The following is a 16833-nucleotide window of genomic DNA, read 5'->3' on the forward strand; positions in this document are numbered from 1 at the left end:
CCTGTGCGTACATGGCAGTCTAGAGGCCAGAGGACAATGCAGGTATCATTTCTTGGAAGCTGTTCACCTTGTTTTTGGAGATAGAGTTTCTCAGGGAGATAGAACTTGCCAAGTAGGTGAGGCTGGCTGGTCTGCAAACCCCAGGAACCTGCCTGTTTCCACCTCACCAGAGCTGGGGATTACAAACTTGAACCACCACAACACTTTTTTAAAACACAAAGCAAAAACAAAACAAAAAAACTACCCCAGGTTCTGGGGATTGAACTCGGGTCTTCGCACTTGTGTGGGATGTACTTTTTACCGATGAAGCCATCTTCCTAGACACCTTTAAATTTTTAAAAAAGATTTATTGTTGTAATTATGTTTAATTATGTATATATCTGTAAGTAGGTACATGCACATAGATATTGGTGCCTTGGAAAGACCAGAGGTGTCAGATTTACTGGAACTGGAGTTACAGACAATTGTGATCTGCCAGATAGGGGTGATGGGAGTTGAACCAAGGTTCTCTGGAAGAGCAGACTGTGCTCTTAACCCCTAAACCACCTCCCCAGCCCCACCTATTTTTAAAAAATGTATGTCATTGTTTTGAATCTCACTGACAGGGCAACAACTCCTTAGACTTCTATAACATGTAAAGATTGTATAGATAGGAGATGGGGAGATGGTTCAGTGGGTAGAGTACTTATGTGAGGACTAGAGTTTAGAATTCCAGAATTCACCTGAATGGTAGGTAGGTGTGATAGTCTAGCTATACCCTAGTGCTCCAGGGGCAGAGACGGGATTTGGAGAGCAACCTGACTCTCCAGACTAGCTGAACTGGTGAACACTGAGTCCAAGGGAGAGACCTTGCCTTAGTATCTAACGTGGAGACTGACTGAGGTAGACACCCAATGTCAGCACCTCCGGCATCTACATGCATGCATACATACATACATTCATACACGTGCATGTGCAGCCCTGACACACATATAAACGAACACACACATTTGAAAAAGATTGTACAGGTGACCTAATAAACACCACTTTTAAAGTTTATGTGGATAAAATAGAAAGGTTGTAACAACAGAAGGAACTAGAATATTTACAGTGATTAAATATTCTATATTATGATCATGGTGAAATTACCAGTGTAACTGGGTAAACTTCCTCTTTAAATTGGGAGATTTGATGGTCAAGTCCCCCTGAGCCACCATCACAAACAAGTGTGTCATGATACCTTAGGAGAGGTGACACTGCATTGTGAAGATCTAATTATACAGCCAAGTGCTTCCAACACTCCCACCTCAGCAGCTGAGCCCTTGGAAGAGAGGGAGATAAAACAGCAGCCACAGCTGTGAAGCCAAAAGTAGCTCAGGTGGGGGGTATCTGGGGCTGACACCCAGCTGAGAGCTTGTACCTCCTCCAGGACCAGCTCCTCTCTGAAGAACACATTGCCCTTCCCTGCCACGCCTTGCCAAAGTCTGCACCACACTGCGGAATTACCCGGAGGTCTTGACAAGGTGAATATTCTATTGGGCAGGTCTGGAGTGGGACCTCAGGTTCTGCATTCCTAACAAGCCTCCCAGAAGCACCCAGGCTGGAGGTGCACGGACCACATCTGCAACGGCGAGACATAAAGCCCAGCTCTGGCCCTGGGGCATACACATCTCAGCTGTTCCTGATTCTCATAACGTGACACATCTATACACCTGCCACACTGTCTGCAGAGAGATGCTCTACTACTGGGAACAGGAAAGAATATAATGAAAGGAAGCACCCATTGCCCAACCACCACTGCTGTGAGACACTGACGGGCTCTGTGAAAAGCCAGACTGTGTCTGTGTTTCTGGTCAACTCCTTTAAGTTTCCTTCCTTCACGCAGGTATATATGTAAACATTATTTACACCCCTCCCCCATGCCTCTGCTAGGCTTTGAGAATCACCACACTATGTAATCCCCCTTGTCAGATATTCACTACTGAACTATTGTCCATTGTTAACTGGCTGGGCAACCCACTGTACCATGCTGGTATCTTCCATGCTGTCATGAGGGTGGTGGCCATCAACCTTGCAGCCCACAGGCTGGACAGTTCCCAGGATGTCAAGGGTTCCGGAGAGTTCTCTCTCTAAAGATTCAAGTTGTATTTATCAGGCAAATTTTGGCCACCTCATTAAAGGTGTTGTTTCTGGGGTATCTGGGGTTTCTCTGTTGCCTTCTGTCTGCTGGAGGTTTTTCTGAGGGCTCCGAGGGTTACCAGGACAAGGTAGAAATCGCCACCTCACCCTCGCCTGTCTGTTCTGAACGTTCAGTCTTACTGTAATCCTCACTCACTGTTTGCCTGTGATAGCCATTCTCGGGAGCCAAGGTGACCTTGGTGCCCACCTCATCAGGAATGCACATCGGATGCACAGCCTGCATCCCGTCGGAGCTGAACCCCGGTGGTGTGGCGGGAACACCTGGTGGTCTATCAGTTTGGATTTAGTACCATCAAGGAAAGTGGCATGCTGTTGGCCTCGTCTATGCTGACAACCAAACAGCTAATTCTTTCCCTTTTAAATCCAGGGAGCAGTAGAAAACAGCGTCACCAGCTTCGATGAGGCAGGCAGCATAGCTCACACAGAAACTGAACCAAAGCAAAGGCCGTCTGTGGGACACGGTCTGTTTCCCAGCAACCCACACCCCTCACTTAAAAGCTCAGTCCGTCTGCTAGCTGAGGTAGAATATTTGTAAGAAAGTTATTTTTGTTTGTTTGTTTTTGTTTTTTGAAACAGGGTTTCTCTGTATAGTTTTGGTGCCTGTCCTGGATCTCTCTCTGTAGCCCAGGCTGGCCTTGAACTCACGGAGATCCGCCTGCCTCTGCCTCCCAAGTGCTGGGATTAAAGGCGTGTGCCACCACTGCCCAGCTTTGTAAGGAAGATTTTAAATGCAGTACAACAGAATTGGATCAACCAGGAGGAAACATCCATTGCTTTCTGGCCATTCACCTTCCCCCAACACCACCCCTCCTCTGCTGCTACTGACCTCTAGTTCGTGGGCTTGTACCTCTAGTCCCCACCTTTCATCTCCGCTAAAACCCCCCCCCCCCCCCCCTGACCCCCGCTCTTCTGTCATATCCCTATTCAGACTGGAGTCTCTGTTGAGGAGAACTGGAAATAGCAGGAGGGCAGAGGGCACAGAGGACCCAGCTGAGGGCAGAGACCAAGAACTGAAAGTGATGCCTGGCTGTCTGGTGGGCAGGCTCAGATCTGGGGATTTTCCAGGCTCATGCGATAGAGATTTGGGCATGGGAAAAGAAAAATGGGGGGTGTTTTGGGGTTAAGGGTCTGCAGTCTTCCCTCCAGAGGACCACGGTTCGGATCCTAGCACTAACATCAGGTTGCTCACAACTGTCTGGTAATTCCAGTTCTGGGAGATCTGATATCTCTGGCCTTCCAGTCACCTGCACTCATAAGTGTATACACATACACACACACACACACACACACACACACACACACACACACACACAACTTTCACACACATACTCATATACACACATACACAGACACTCACACGTACACACACCCTCACTTACCACCTTCCCCCACCCTTTAAAATAATAAATCTTTAAAACAGGAAAACTGAGTATGGACAAGGGATGGATGTAAGTGAGGGACCCTGACATTGAAAGTGGTTGGGGAAAGAGACGCCGACTACAGGTTCTCAGGGGGTTCCAGTGACACAGAGGACTTCCTTCACTGGGAACTCGATAGGAAGGGCACACACATTGAAAGCAATAAGGACACGGGTTTCCAGTCTCTAATTCATATGAATATTTTAAATGTTTTGAAGAACTCAAATTCCTCTTCCATGCAAAGAAGTTTTTTAGACCTTTAATGTAATGGGATTCCCAATATAATTAATAAAGCACTTTATTGGTCAATAACAAAAACAAACTTTGGAGTGTACATCCTAAGCATGGTTTGTATTTCACTTCTCAGTGTTACCATCCCTGGTCCCATGTATAGGTCACTGAAGTAGAGAGGTTAAGTATTTTGCCCAAAGTAGCAGAGCCAGAGGATCAGTACACTAGGATTCGGTGGTGTGCAGTTACTTGTACTATTTACACAATGGCCGGAGGAGAGCCATGGTTTTAATAGGCTGGCCCAGGAGCACGCAGAAGTCAATCACCCATCCAACACCTTTCATGTGTTTCCTTGTAGACGAGTCTAAATTCTTTCACGCAAAATTGACCTTGAACTAGCCCCACGGTGGGTTAGCTATTTTTATCTAGAGAGCAAAATCCATCTCACTGATGTCTGAATCTAATATCACCCTACAAAGACAGAGGTGTTCAGGAGAGACATGAAGACAGAAAGCAGGGGGCCTGAGGTTGGAGGAGGAAATTGCACTGGCTAGAAAGCAAGTCACTCCTTATGATCACCTCCCATTTTTCCAGCAGTGGGTAGAGGACTGTGGTTTTGTGTGGGACTTAATGTGTAACTGTTGACATTGTCCTAACTTCTCCTCCTGATTCTACAAGGACAACTGGCCTCTCTTCTCTTCAAACCTAGATGTTTACCCTTTAAAATAACGTCTCTCCACCCACCCACTTTCAGCCTCTGAAGATGTAACTTTTCATGACAGATAAAGTCCTCATAACAAGTGAAATGATTTAGACTGGGTTTAGATTCCAGTTCCAGAAACCTGCTGGATGTGGGGGGCTCCATCTACGTGTCCTTCCTCACTCCATTTCTGTGGGAACTTGCACATATGCCCATGGATACAAAGTGGACCAGGAGTGCACAATAGATATGACCCCCAGGAATTGTGGTCACCCTAGAAAAGCCAGTTAACCTCTGTGAATCTCAGTTTCTTCATCCATAAATGGAAGGTGACAATGTAACGTTTTTGGAATTCTATAAAATCATGCATAGTTTATGGCTGTCCTCTTTATATTCTTTTTAAAAATAAAGGCCAGTCTCAAGAAGATACTGTGATGACGTTATGTCAGCCACTGTGTGCCAACCCTTGACATGGATGTTGACCTCTGATGCCATACGTTTAACACAGAGCAAAGCAAAACTAACTGGACTACACAGGAGCAGTTTTCCTTTTTATTAAGTTGGCTATTGCTCTAGGAGATGAAACTTAACTCAGCTTTGCAAACCCGTATCTCCAGACTATATTTAACCTGCCCTGCTGGGCCGCTACGGTGAGCCAGAGTTAACAAAAAAGCATTCCATGCATCGTGGAGCTGAATAATGGGGTAAAGACTAAAGGCCACATAGTTGTCTCTTACAAGCTAAGAAAGATACAGGGGGACAAGACAGAAGCCATGCTATGCTCTTGGTGGACTAAAGCACTGGAGGGACCGAGTCTAAGTAAGGTGACGTCTTGTGTGATGCACAGCGCACAGAAGGACACACAAACACACAGGCTCCCATCACACAGAGACCCAGAGAATCGAATTCTTGGAACCAATTTGTCAGAGGCATCTCAGATGACCCAAGTTAAGCAATCAGTGTTCAACTTTTGGAAATAATGCCTGGGACCCATCTCCTACACAGGCCAGCTCCCTCTGTTTACAAAACAGGCCCTCACTGTGAGTATTTCACTATTTCTGAAAAGCTTCTAAAGCCAATGAATTTCAATAGAGTTCAACGGCTCTAGCCCTGTCCTTTCTACATGAATTCCAAACGCTGGCAAGCTGACTGTGCCCCTTCTCCCCCTTGAGTGTCATTATTCCCAAACAAGGGCCTCTGATGCCAGCGGGTTTTGCTGCCAGCAAAACAACATTTTTCTCTTCAGATCATTTCTAAGGAACCATGACTATAACTCAAAGAATTTTAAAAACAAGTAACCAATTGACAAGAAGGGAGATGAATCTGACCATACCCATGGACCTCCTAGGATCATCCGGAAGAGCGAGGTCTCCTTGTTGGCTTCCATTTAACCACTCCATTTTTATATTACATATTTGTCTTTCCTTAAAGGGAGTGCCCAGAGAGGATGACTTAGCATTAACAAAAAGTAATTTGATATGTAGCACATAAACCATCCTCTGCTTAAGGCAAAATTATGGTGGTTCCATCACTCCACCTTTTGGGGATATATACACGAGTACTAATGACAGTTTAAGAACAGATGGATCTTTAGAAAGGTGGACCACAGTCTTTGGTGGAATCCGTGATGTTTAGCTGAATACCAAATGACGAAAAGTTCAGCTACTTCTTTGAAAGGGCTCTGTAGACGATCTTAAACTGACTGAGGGAAACCAGGCAGACTGTGTGAAAGCCACCGTGGTGGTCTAAGTGAGAAATGTCTCCTCCAGTCTGGGCATTTGAATACTCTGTCTTCAGTTGACGGTGCTGTTTGGGGAGGTTTAGATGGTGCAGGCTTGCTTGAGGACTATGCCACCGAGGGCGGGCTTTGAGGGGAAAGCCTCCTCAACTTCCAGTTCCTTCTTTCTACTTCACATTTGTGGTAACAGATGTGAGCTCTCCTCCACGCCCACCACTCTTTGCTCCACTTCCCCATCATGGTGGGCTCTTAACCACTCTAGAACCTTAAGCGCAAATAAACCCTTTGTTGCCTTGGTCATAATATTTTCGTCAAAGCAGCAGAAAAGTACTCGAGACAGCCATATGCAGTTTAGAGGCTTATTGTTTTGCAATGCACTTTAGGCATGGAGGTTATCTGCTGCTGCTCAGAATCTAACTGCCTCAGATGCGCAAATTGCAACATCCATCACTGCAAAGCTCGTTCCTTCATTGTGGAGGATCCTGATCTTAAAGGAGCATTAGCAAGATCATCCCGGGATGCTGATGATTTCATCATCCTAAAGCTACATAATTAGGAAGTAAATAGTAACTGACCAACATCCATTGGTAAGGCTGTATTTCCTCCAATACATTAATAACACATCTGGTTCCCATGGACGGCAACAGTGAGGTGCCCTGTTTCAGATCCCACAAGCCTAGATGGAATCCTGGCTCCCCATAGTCTAACTCATGGTCACGGATAGTTTTAGTTACTAAGCCTCAGTTAAGCTTGTGGGGGTAGTTCAGGGGGTTAGTTAAATGGAACTAATACTTAACCCATAGTATTGGTGGTTGGGATTAAACAGGATAATATGGTGTGCATATTTACCTTTAGTTACTGTGCAATACATGATATAAGTACTTAGTGACTACTAACCTAGCACTCTAGCAAATACTGACTACAAGGTACTTACTCTGCCAGGCACGACTGGCACTGTCTGCATCCTTTCTCACCCACATACACAGATACACACACATGCACACAAATCATACACTCATTCACTCCTCATAGCAGCCCTGAAGTCCTAGGGGCTGGTACCAATACTGCAGCTCCTCCTACACGCCACTTTGAAGAATGTGGTTTTAGAAGCCTTACCTTTTTTCTTTCTACAGTCACTACCCAAAGGAAACAAACTTTTCAGAGAGAAAAACCTCACAAATCTCTGACGTTATAACCAAATTAAAATCGGAAACTATTACTTTCGCACAGACTACAGTGTTCTTTGAAAAGTAACGTGTGCAAAGGGTTGCTTACAGACTCACTGTCTACAGTGGACTGGGATTTTTGGAAGTTATCATGGATCATCTGTTCTTCATGGTTTCCAGTTTAAGTGCTGGGCTAGGGAGATGGTACAAAAGATTAAAAACAAACAAACAAACGAACGCCTCCCATGCAAAGCTGACAACCTAGATTCAGTCCCTGGAGCCCGAGTAAAAGCCAGATGAACGGCATAGATCTGAGGGGCAGACAGTGAGAGACGGGGTTTCTCTTTTATGTAGCCCTGGCTGTCCTGGAACTCCCTAGGTGGACCAGATTGGTTTCCAACTCAGAGATCCACCTGCCTCTTCCTCTTGCATGCTGGGATTAAAGACCTGCACCACTCTACCCAGCTCAGTAAATTCAAAATGATTACAAATTTAAAGGTAATACTGTTAAAATAAGAAATGGTAAAATGTGCTAAGATGTTATGGAAAAGGATAAAGTTTGTTTCACCAGATTCTGTCACTTAAGAAATACTTCATTTATTTAGTGCTATGGAAAATAATATCTCCTAAAGAGATTCAACTCCTATAAAATTTATGCCTTTAACAAAGATACTTAAAAACGTAAAAATATAAAATAAACACCATCCTCCCATATTAGTATTAATGGAATTGTATTTTTCGTTTTTAGGGAGGGGCTATTTGTTGAGACAATATCTTGCCATATAACCCAGGCTGGCCTCCAACCTGCCTCAGCGTCTCCGAGTACTGGTTTACAAGCAGGTGCCACTGGTACTGATACTCAGCTCAATACTGACTTTTTTATTATTATTGCATTTATCAACCTAGTTTATTTTAGGGGCGCACATCCCACAGTGCACATGTGGGGGTCAGAGGAAAACTTGCAGGAGCTGGTTCTCTCCTTCCACCAGGGGGTCCTGGGGCATCAAGCTCAGACCCTCAGGGTTGGCGGCAAGTGCCTTTACCTGCTGAGCTGCCTCGCCTGCCTTCAATACTGATTTCTAACTCTTGGTTTTGCTAAGATGAAGATAGGGGGATGCTTATAAAAAGACGAGAGATAAGGAAGAAATAACAGTGTTTATTTCTGCAGTGACTCCTTTGTCGGATCTCCTGGGACAAACTGGATTCTGTGATAGCTTTAGCCCATTTCATTTCCTGCAGAAAATGAATCACTTCTTTAAGCCATACTTTGAGAATCCTCACCAGCATACTTCCTGTTCCCTGAATGTAATGTGTGGGGTTTTTGTTGCTGTTGTTGTTTTTGTTTTTGTTTTTTTTTGGTTTTTCGAGCCAGGGTTTCTCGGTGTACTTTTGGTGCCTGTCCTGAATCTCGCTCTGTAGACCAGGCTGACCTTGAACTCACAGAGATCTGCCTGCCTCCGCCTCCCAGGGAGTGCTGGGATTAAAGGCCTGTGCCACCACTGCCCGACCCCTGAATGTAATGTGAAGGACCCCAAATTCAGCAAAATCCCAAATTTAACGGTGTTCTTCTAACAGGGCAGAACCCGTTGAGTTTAACTGAATAAGATATGGTACATGGTAACAGCAGCCATTATGCTTGGCCAAAAACTAAACCTGAAGCTCATCCAAGAAAAAGAAATCACACCAAGACGTTCCCAGAGGGCCCAGTGAAGAGCTCCACACCCAGCCGCTGGGTGACAGGGAGGAGCCTCCCCAGCTGAGGCTCTAAAGCCCAGGCAGTCTTGGACTCCCCTTCCCTGCTGGCCAGTGAGCCTGGATCAGAGCCCTGGAGCAGCTGATGCCTGAGCCTCCCTGGGCTTGCTGGCTGTGAGCAGCAGGAGCAGCGGGCTTTAAAACACATCTGCGCTTCCTTGTTCTGAAGCCACAAAGTCCCATAGTCTGTGAGAAACTTCTGCGTCTTTCTACACCTGCCTTCAGGAGAGTCCACCCTGGGGTGTGATAGGCTGCTCTTGCTCTCCAGGTGTGTCAAATACAATGACTCCTAACAGCTTCATCCAGGGGAACCCGCTCCCTTCTACACTAAGCACCATTTACTCAATCCTTAGCTTCTTCCAGTGATTAAAAGGCAGTGGATGAGATCAGTCATCCCTGAGCCAGTATAATTAAAAATCATTGATTTTTCTAGGAATGGTAGATTGGGTTCAAGGATTTACTCCTATTCCCATGTGAAAGCCCACTGACGGGATTTTGTTTTACTTTACGCCTTCATTTCCTATTAAATTGCTAAGTCAGTCACACATAAGAAAACACCATTTTGGAAGAAGAGCAGACAGAGCAGGAACCTGAACTGATAGACGAGAAAGCCAAGGCCAATCTAGATCATACCAAAATCCTCCAAAGGTACTGGCAACTTTCCTAGAAGCCAGTGGCAATGGGAAAGTGGGCCAAAAATATGCTGAGTATCTTTAATTTCCTTGAAGAAGCTGCTAGACACCCCCCCACACACACACACACGCCACCACAATTATATGCCATAAAGATGCTGGTCAACATATGGTATCAGTCCAGCCAGGCGTGGTGGCGCACATCTATCATCCTAGCATTTAAGTGGCTGAGGCTGGAACAGTGCAAGTTGAGGCCAGCCTGGACTATACAGTAAGACCTTTCTTTAAAACGGACAGACAGACATAGTATCGAGGAAGGGAACAGGCATGGATTGTAACGCAATCTGGACATTCAGGAACACATGCGTGTCTGGACATTCTCCCTATCCCTTTGGTCCCCCAAAGATGGCAGCCATGGCCATGTCCTGCAGGTAGGATAATCTGAACAGCCAAAGAGGAGCATCCTACAGAACCCACACTGGTGGTCCCTGGAGGGAAGGACCTCTTGCAAGTATCTCAAGGGAAGCTACTACCTACAAGCCCTACACGTGTGCTGGGCTCAACTTCACCTCATTTTCCCATTCTAGACCAGGGCCGAAATGGAAGTACCACCTGACGCTGAAGACAATATGAAATGGAAAGCTGCATCCAACCAATGAAAGTCAACTGGAAGCACGGGGCTCCATCAGCAAATAGAGATGGCAGGGAAATGGCCCAGTTTACCCAACAAATGAATCCCATGGGATTCCCATGGGAAACCCACATAAATTAAAAGAGATTTAAGGCACATCAGCCAATTGCATTCTACAGACCTTATCTGAATAACCTGATGGTTTCTGTCTGTGGTGGTACACACCTGTAATCCCTGGAGAGGCAGAAGCAGGCAGATCCCTGTGAGTTCTGCAAATAGCCAGGGGTCTACATAGTAAGACACCATCGCAATAAAATAAAAACTACAAACCAGAGCAATTTTATGTTCGTTGGGTATATTACGGAACCATTACCTGTAGGTTTTAGCTATGATATTATAGTGTTTACATTTTAGAGCTATACATAGACATGTCTGTGAATAAAGTGGTGTGGTGGCTTGGTTTTCCAGGAAATCTAGGGGTGGAGCTGACCAAACACAGGTAGTTGTGAAGGGAAGGGTACATGAAAATCTTTTACTCCACTCCATGTTTGAAATTTTCCACAATGAAGAAGAATTACTGTTAGAGTCCTCAGAGAACCGGCTGAAACCATGCAAAGAGCCAAGAGATCCTGGAACAGTTTAGAAAGCTTCTCCAAAAGAAAGACTAGCAGATGTAAAATAACCAATAAAGGGTGGAAGGAAAATTGATAGTCTAGAAAGGACAGTGAAATATCGTTAGAGGTGGTGGGGGGCGAGGGGGGGAGATACATCCATACACAGTCATGTAAGAAAATGTCCCCAAATGGAAGGTCATGGATTGAATTTCAAAATGAAGAAGAGGATGGGGTGTGGTGGTGAATGCCGTTAATCCCAGCACCAGGGAGGCAGAAGCAAGCAGATCTCTGTGAGTTTGAGACTAGTCTCAATAGTCTCCATAGTGAGTTCCAGGATAGCCAGGGCTATGGAGAGAGACTCTGTCCCAAAAATAAAAACAAGAAAACAAACAATGAAAGAGACACCCCAAGGGCCTGACATGACTAAAGAAATGTTCATGTCAAGGCGCCACCGTGGACCTGCAGGACAGTGGGGACAAGGACATGCAGTGTGTCCCCGGTAAAAAGAAAACCCAAACCAAAACACGTAGAAAAGAAGTGAGAAGCACATGGGACCTTGTCACAGGAAGGCCAGGCAGTAACCCCTTCAAAATCCTGAAGGTAAGTTGTTGCTAACACAGAGGGCTCTGGCTGCCCAGGCTGCTAATTAAAGACACAGGTACAACATAAGCATCGTTCAGAGGCCTGTTTCAGTAACAACGGCAGGGAAGTAAATCCAGAAAGAGCAGGCGATGGAGACAGGACTCCAGAGACTGGCAGAGAAGAGAATTCCCAGAAGTAACAGAGAAGGGACCCCCAAACCCGAGAGTCTCTCCAAGCATTGGTCCCATCAACAGGGAACTAGTGACAGTCCATTCCCCTACGGCTGACACACAGACTCCTCCTCCCCAAAGACCTGGTGCAAATCAGAGCTACAGGAGCGGTCATGTGGATACTTAACACTGTGTCCACACAACGTGGTGTGTTAGCAGATTTTGAAGAGGAAGAACACTGGGGCATGAGAGGGCTCAATGAGTTCAGGCATTTGCTGCACAAAAACCTGATGACCGGAGTCACATCCCCAGACCCTGGAAGGGTGGAGAACCAACTTCAGAGCTGTCCTCGGACCTCCACATTCACGCACAAGCCCCTACACAATAATACTAATAATAAATAGTTTTAATGTAAAAAGAGAAAAATCAAAGGAAATTGATGAAATACACATTTCTGAATAAATAGATAGATTGCATTGGAATGACTGAAAAGTCACAGAGCCATGGGGCTTTAGAGATCGGCAGGGCTGTAGGACACTCCTAACAAGATTTCCTTGTCCAGGGAACCAAATCTCGGAGGGACCCAGACAGCTGCTAAAGACAGCACCAGTGAGGCCGAGGGAAGCAGAGGCAGGTGGATCTCCAGGAGTTCGAGGCCAGCCTGGTCTACAGAGTGAGTTCCAGGACAGGCAGGACTATACACAGAGGAAAAAAAAAAAAAGACAGTACCAGTGTGGCTAAGAGGAGGTGGGGGGCAGGGCTAACACAGATGCCTCATTTGACATACAGCGAAAATCAACTGTAACTACCCAAGCATGTCTGTGGCATCTTCAGAGGTTCAGAGTTTCAGGAAGAAAAAACAAACAAACAAACAAAATCACCATTAAAGTATATTGTCCAACATCACCATTTTACTCTTAATCCTGGCACCTGGCTCATGATACATATCACATATACATATGAATTGGCCAGTTCAGTCACTGCTTCCAATAAAACAAAGTTCCCACTGAAAAGGACCAGAGGAGCACAGAGCAGGCCAATGTGGTGTGTGTGTGTGGGGGGGGGGGGACACGGGGAACGGGACAGACGACGGACACACCTCCCAGACACCTGAGTTTGAGTGTCAAGAGGCAAGACATGTGACAATTTTCCAGGAAGCACATTTTAATCAAGTTCCAACTGAAAATATTTGCCAAGCCCCACCTAACAGTTTCAGACAAACTTATGCAAACAGAAAATTCCCCATTTTCACTGCCTCTGAGGAAAGGTGGACACCCACCGCTCGTCTCCAAAACAAACAATTCCTTGGTACATCTGGGATAGTTACCACAACACATTTGCAATTACCTTCGAGCACAGTACATGCTCCAAAGCAGCTGAAATACCAGGGTGACGAAAGTCTGGGTTAAACCTGTTTTAATATTGCGACCATGTGGCTGAGATTTACAGTGACAAGTAGAGTCCAATAGTAACAAATACAAAAAGGTTAAAGCTAATTTTGAATGTTTCAGTCCTTACAAGCGCAAGTTTCGGCATTTTGATTAATAAGAAAGAACTTCTTCTTTCTTGTAAGCACTAAGTGTATTCCTGAAAGGCGTTCAAACAAACCTGAAAGTATGCACTGGCTCCTTAGGCAAATTAATAAATAAGCAAACACATAAAAACTGTTGAAAAACATTTCTATTTCTTTTTGTGTGTGTGATAAAGGAAGTGAGTGTAAATGAGACTTGACGGCTCCTGGGTATGGTTGAGAAGGAGGTTTTTATTATAGGTAAGAGGGAGAGGACAGCCAGAGACATCGGAAGAGTCAGGCTGAACCAGGCCATGAGGTAGGGTGAGGGTGGGGGGATCAAGAGAGGAAGAGAAAGAGACAAAAGAAGAGAGAACCAAGAACGGAGCCCAGAGAGGGCACGGCTGAAATGGCAGGTCTACACAGGAGTGAGAAGCTGGGGGAAGGGCAGGGAAGCCCCCTGGGCTGAGGAGGTTTAGGGCAGGCGGTGGGTGGGGTGAGAAATTCTGGGAAGAGCCACAGGTACTGACTGAGTGAGCTAGAGGCCAAGCATGATCTTTGGTAAACTAAGACACCACCGTTAGCCACTTGTCCTGGGTTTCTTTGGGACCCAACAGGAAGCACACATACACAGATGTAAAATAGAATGCATGGTCATGTCAATACTCACAGAAAAAGGAGGATTCCAGTGTTGGCCAGGGCAAAGGCAAGTCCCAAAATCCCACTGCCCATGATGGCATTGCTCAGGTTGAAAACAGACATGCCCAGGGAGGTCGTTCCTGGGATCTGAACAGCAGAAACAAACATCCTCACTAAGCATACAGTCTCAAGGCAGTTCTTCAAGCCAAAGCCTTTCAAATGCTACCAAGAACCCAGACAGAAACAAAACTACAGAACTTTCTTTGCAGTCTGATTTCTTTTAATGGGTAGTATGAGAAAACGTAGCCAGCGACACAGTAAGATTCAGTGCTGTGCTATGTGAACTAAGGTGCTGTCCCCTATGCATCTGAGGTGTACCCCAGGGAGCACATATGCTTTTATACTGCAGGACACGCACAGAACCACTGTCCCCATGGTGTGGCTAGAGTCACCGATGACACTTACGTATTCATCACATTTCCTCTTCTCCAAATGGCTGTTGGTGAGACTTCGTCTGCTTTCGCGGTCTGAGATGAACTTGCTGCAAAGACACACAGAACACCTTTACCTTTATGCTAGCAACTAAGAGTTTAAGCAGCAATGCTAAATGATGTATTTCCCAAAACACACTGCACACAACAAGCTGTCAGTTGGATGCCTAAAATCGTCTTATTCAACATCTCCCCAAAGTGTGTGTGTGTATATGTGTGTGTGAGAGAGAGAATGTGTGTGTGTGTGTGTGAGAGAGAGAATGTGTGTGTGTCTCTGTGTGTGTATGTACGCTCACACGTGCTCTGTGCATACACGATCTACATTTTTTTTTTTTTTTTTTTTTTTTTTTTTTAAGATTTATTTACTTACTATGTATACAGCATGTTTGACTGCAGGCCAGAAAAGGGCACCAGATCTCATTACAGATGGTTGTGAGCCACCATGTAGTTGCTGGGAATTGAACCCAGGACCTCTGGAAGAGCAGTCAGTGCTCTTAACCTCTGAGCCATCTCTCCAGCCCCATTCTTCTTTTATTAAATAAACTCTAAGCCTTCCTCCCAGGGCAGGTCCTTCTCCTCACTCATTTTTATCTCTCACTCTACTATCTAAAAAGGCAACAATTGCTTAACTTTAACGAGATGAAAGATTACTGTAAGCTACAAAAGTGCTAGACATTTTGAATCATTTTCAAAGTAAAGCAAAACGCCACATACAATATAAGCTTAGCTTTTAGGCAGACTTTTCGCTAAGTAGAAAATCAGATAAAACCAAGACTGCTTATTCTATGCACCTGGCATTAGAAAGAATACTGGAGGCAAGGATCCTCCCAAGCTCAGATCCTATACAGTACAGGGTCATAAACAGGAACCTCTGCTCCCTTGCTAAAAAGACAGCAGCTGGTCCACCAGCAAATGCTGAGTCAGCACCAGCTCTGGGCAAGACACAGGAGCAGAGACGGGGGCTCTGGGAGATCTCTTGGCTATCAGGGTCAAGACTGGGAGGTTTTGGTAGAGCAAGTCGGCCACAGTGAAGAGTCAAAGCTGGGGACTTAGGGAAATTTGAGGCACTCAAGATTTGAATTCAGACTCTGACTAGGTCCAAGGGCCTGGGCATGCCACCTTGGGATGCTCATGTGTAAAATGAGTCACACTCTCACAGCAGCTGTGGGAGGATGCAACGGAAGTAGATCCAACACCCGGCTCAGAGCAGAGGCAACAGAGTCTTCAGACCCAGGGGAAGAGCTTGAATGGGGATGGGTAAGATGCAGATAGCAGACAAAACCCCAGCATACCACACAGACACAGCTACACAGAACATAAAGCATTCTCAAGGCTGACACCGTGCATCCGGGGTGAGTTTCAGAACTTTTATCATCTCAACCTGCAATCTGTAAAAAGTCAGCCTTAAAGGAGAGCTTCTGTCTGAGAAAAATCTACACAGACAAACTGATGCTTGTATCCTTTTCTTGTTTGTGTGCAGACCTGCGTAGGTGTGTTGCCGTGCGCCCACGGCACGTGTGTCCCAGTGTGCGTGTGGAGGTCTGAGGGCACCGCTGTGGAGTCGGTTCTCTCCTTCCATCTTTACATGGATTCCAGGGATTGAACTCAGGTCAACAGACTTGCGCAGAAAACGCCTTTACCCACCAAGCCATCTCATTGGCCCCTCTTCCGGCTAGTTTTAAGTCAACTTGACACAAGCTAGAGTCATCTGAGAGGAGGATCCTCAATTGAGAAAATGCCTCAGTAATATCTGAGCTGTAGGCAAGCCTGTAGCACACATTCTTAATTAGTGGTTGATACGAGAGGGCCCAGCCCACTGTGGGCGCACCACCCCTGGGCTGTTGGTCCTGAGCAAGCCGTGGGGAGCAAGCCAGTAAGCAGCGCTCCTCCATGGCCTCTGCATCAGCTCCTGCCTCCAGGTTCCTGCTCTGTTTCAGTTCCTGTCCTGACTTTCCTTGATGAACAGTGATGAGGAAGTGTGAGCCAAATAAACCCTTTCCCTCTCAACCTGCTTTCTGGTCATGGTGTTTCATCATAGCAATAGCAACCTTATCTAAGACAGCCCTGCTAGAGAAATTCAATTATCTAGCCATCGCCAGAGTGAATCACAGTAAATTCCTCATTAGTAAATCTAAAGGGACCTGAATCTAATTTAAAGAAACATCTTTAAACGGTGCTTAGAATTTTACATATTTCTTTTGAATAATGCTACATTTTCACAATTAAGATTCTTTTAAATGAATTGTGGAGTCGATCTTATTTATCTACCTTTTCCATCTTTAATTCAAGGGACCTGGTTCTGTTTTGCTATCTGTTCTGGCATCCATATATCCAAAGAGTCTGGAAGGTTCTGCTGGAAGACCCACCTCAACTCCCGTCCC

The 16833-nt window shown here is 45.6% G+C and overlaps 1 protein-coding gene across 5 annotated transcripts in view; it reads right to left on the minus strand.

Annotated features, from left to right (window-relative positions):
• Positions 1-16833, minus strand: part of Slc38a1 (solute carrier family 38 member 1) — a 67919-nt gene that overhangs the window by 25037 nt on the left and 26049 nt on the right. For all 5 annotated transcript variants that reach the window (XM_036207835.1, XM_036207832.1, XM_036207833.1 and 2 more), the window contains 2 exons: positions 14427-14502; positions 13993-14108 (listed from right to left, as the gene is read on the minus strand). In XM_036207835.1, the coding sequence (XP_036063728.1) occupies positions 13993-14108; positions 14427-14502 (192 nt within the window). The remainder of the gene's footprint in view (positions 1-13992; positions 14109-14426; positions 14503-16833) is intronic.

This window comes from Onychomys torridus, chromosome 16, assembly GCF_903995425.1.
Source record: "Onychomys torridus chromosome 16, mOncTor1.1, whole genome shotgun sequence".
Lineage (NCBI taxonomy): Eukaryota > Metazoa > Chordata > Mammalia > Rodentia > Cricetidae > Onychomys > Onychomys torridus.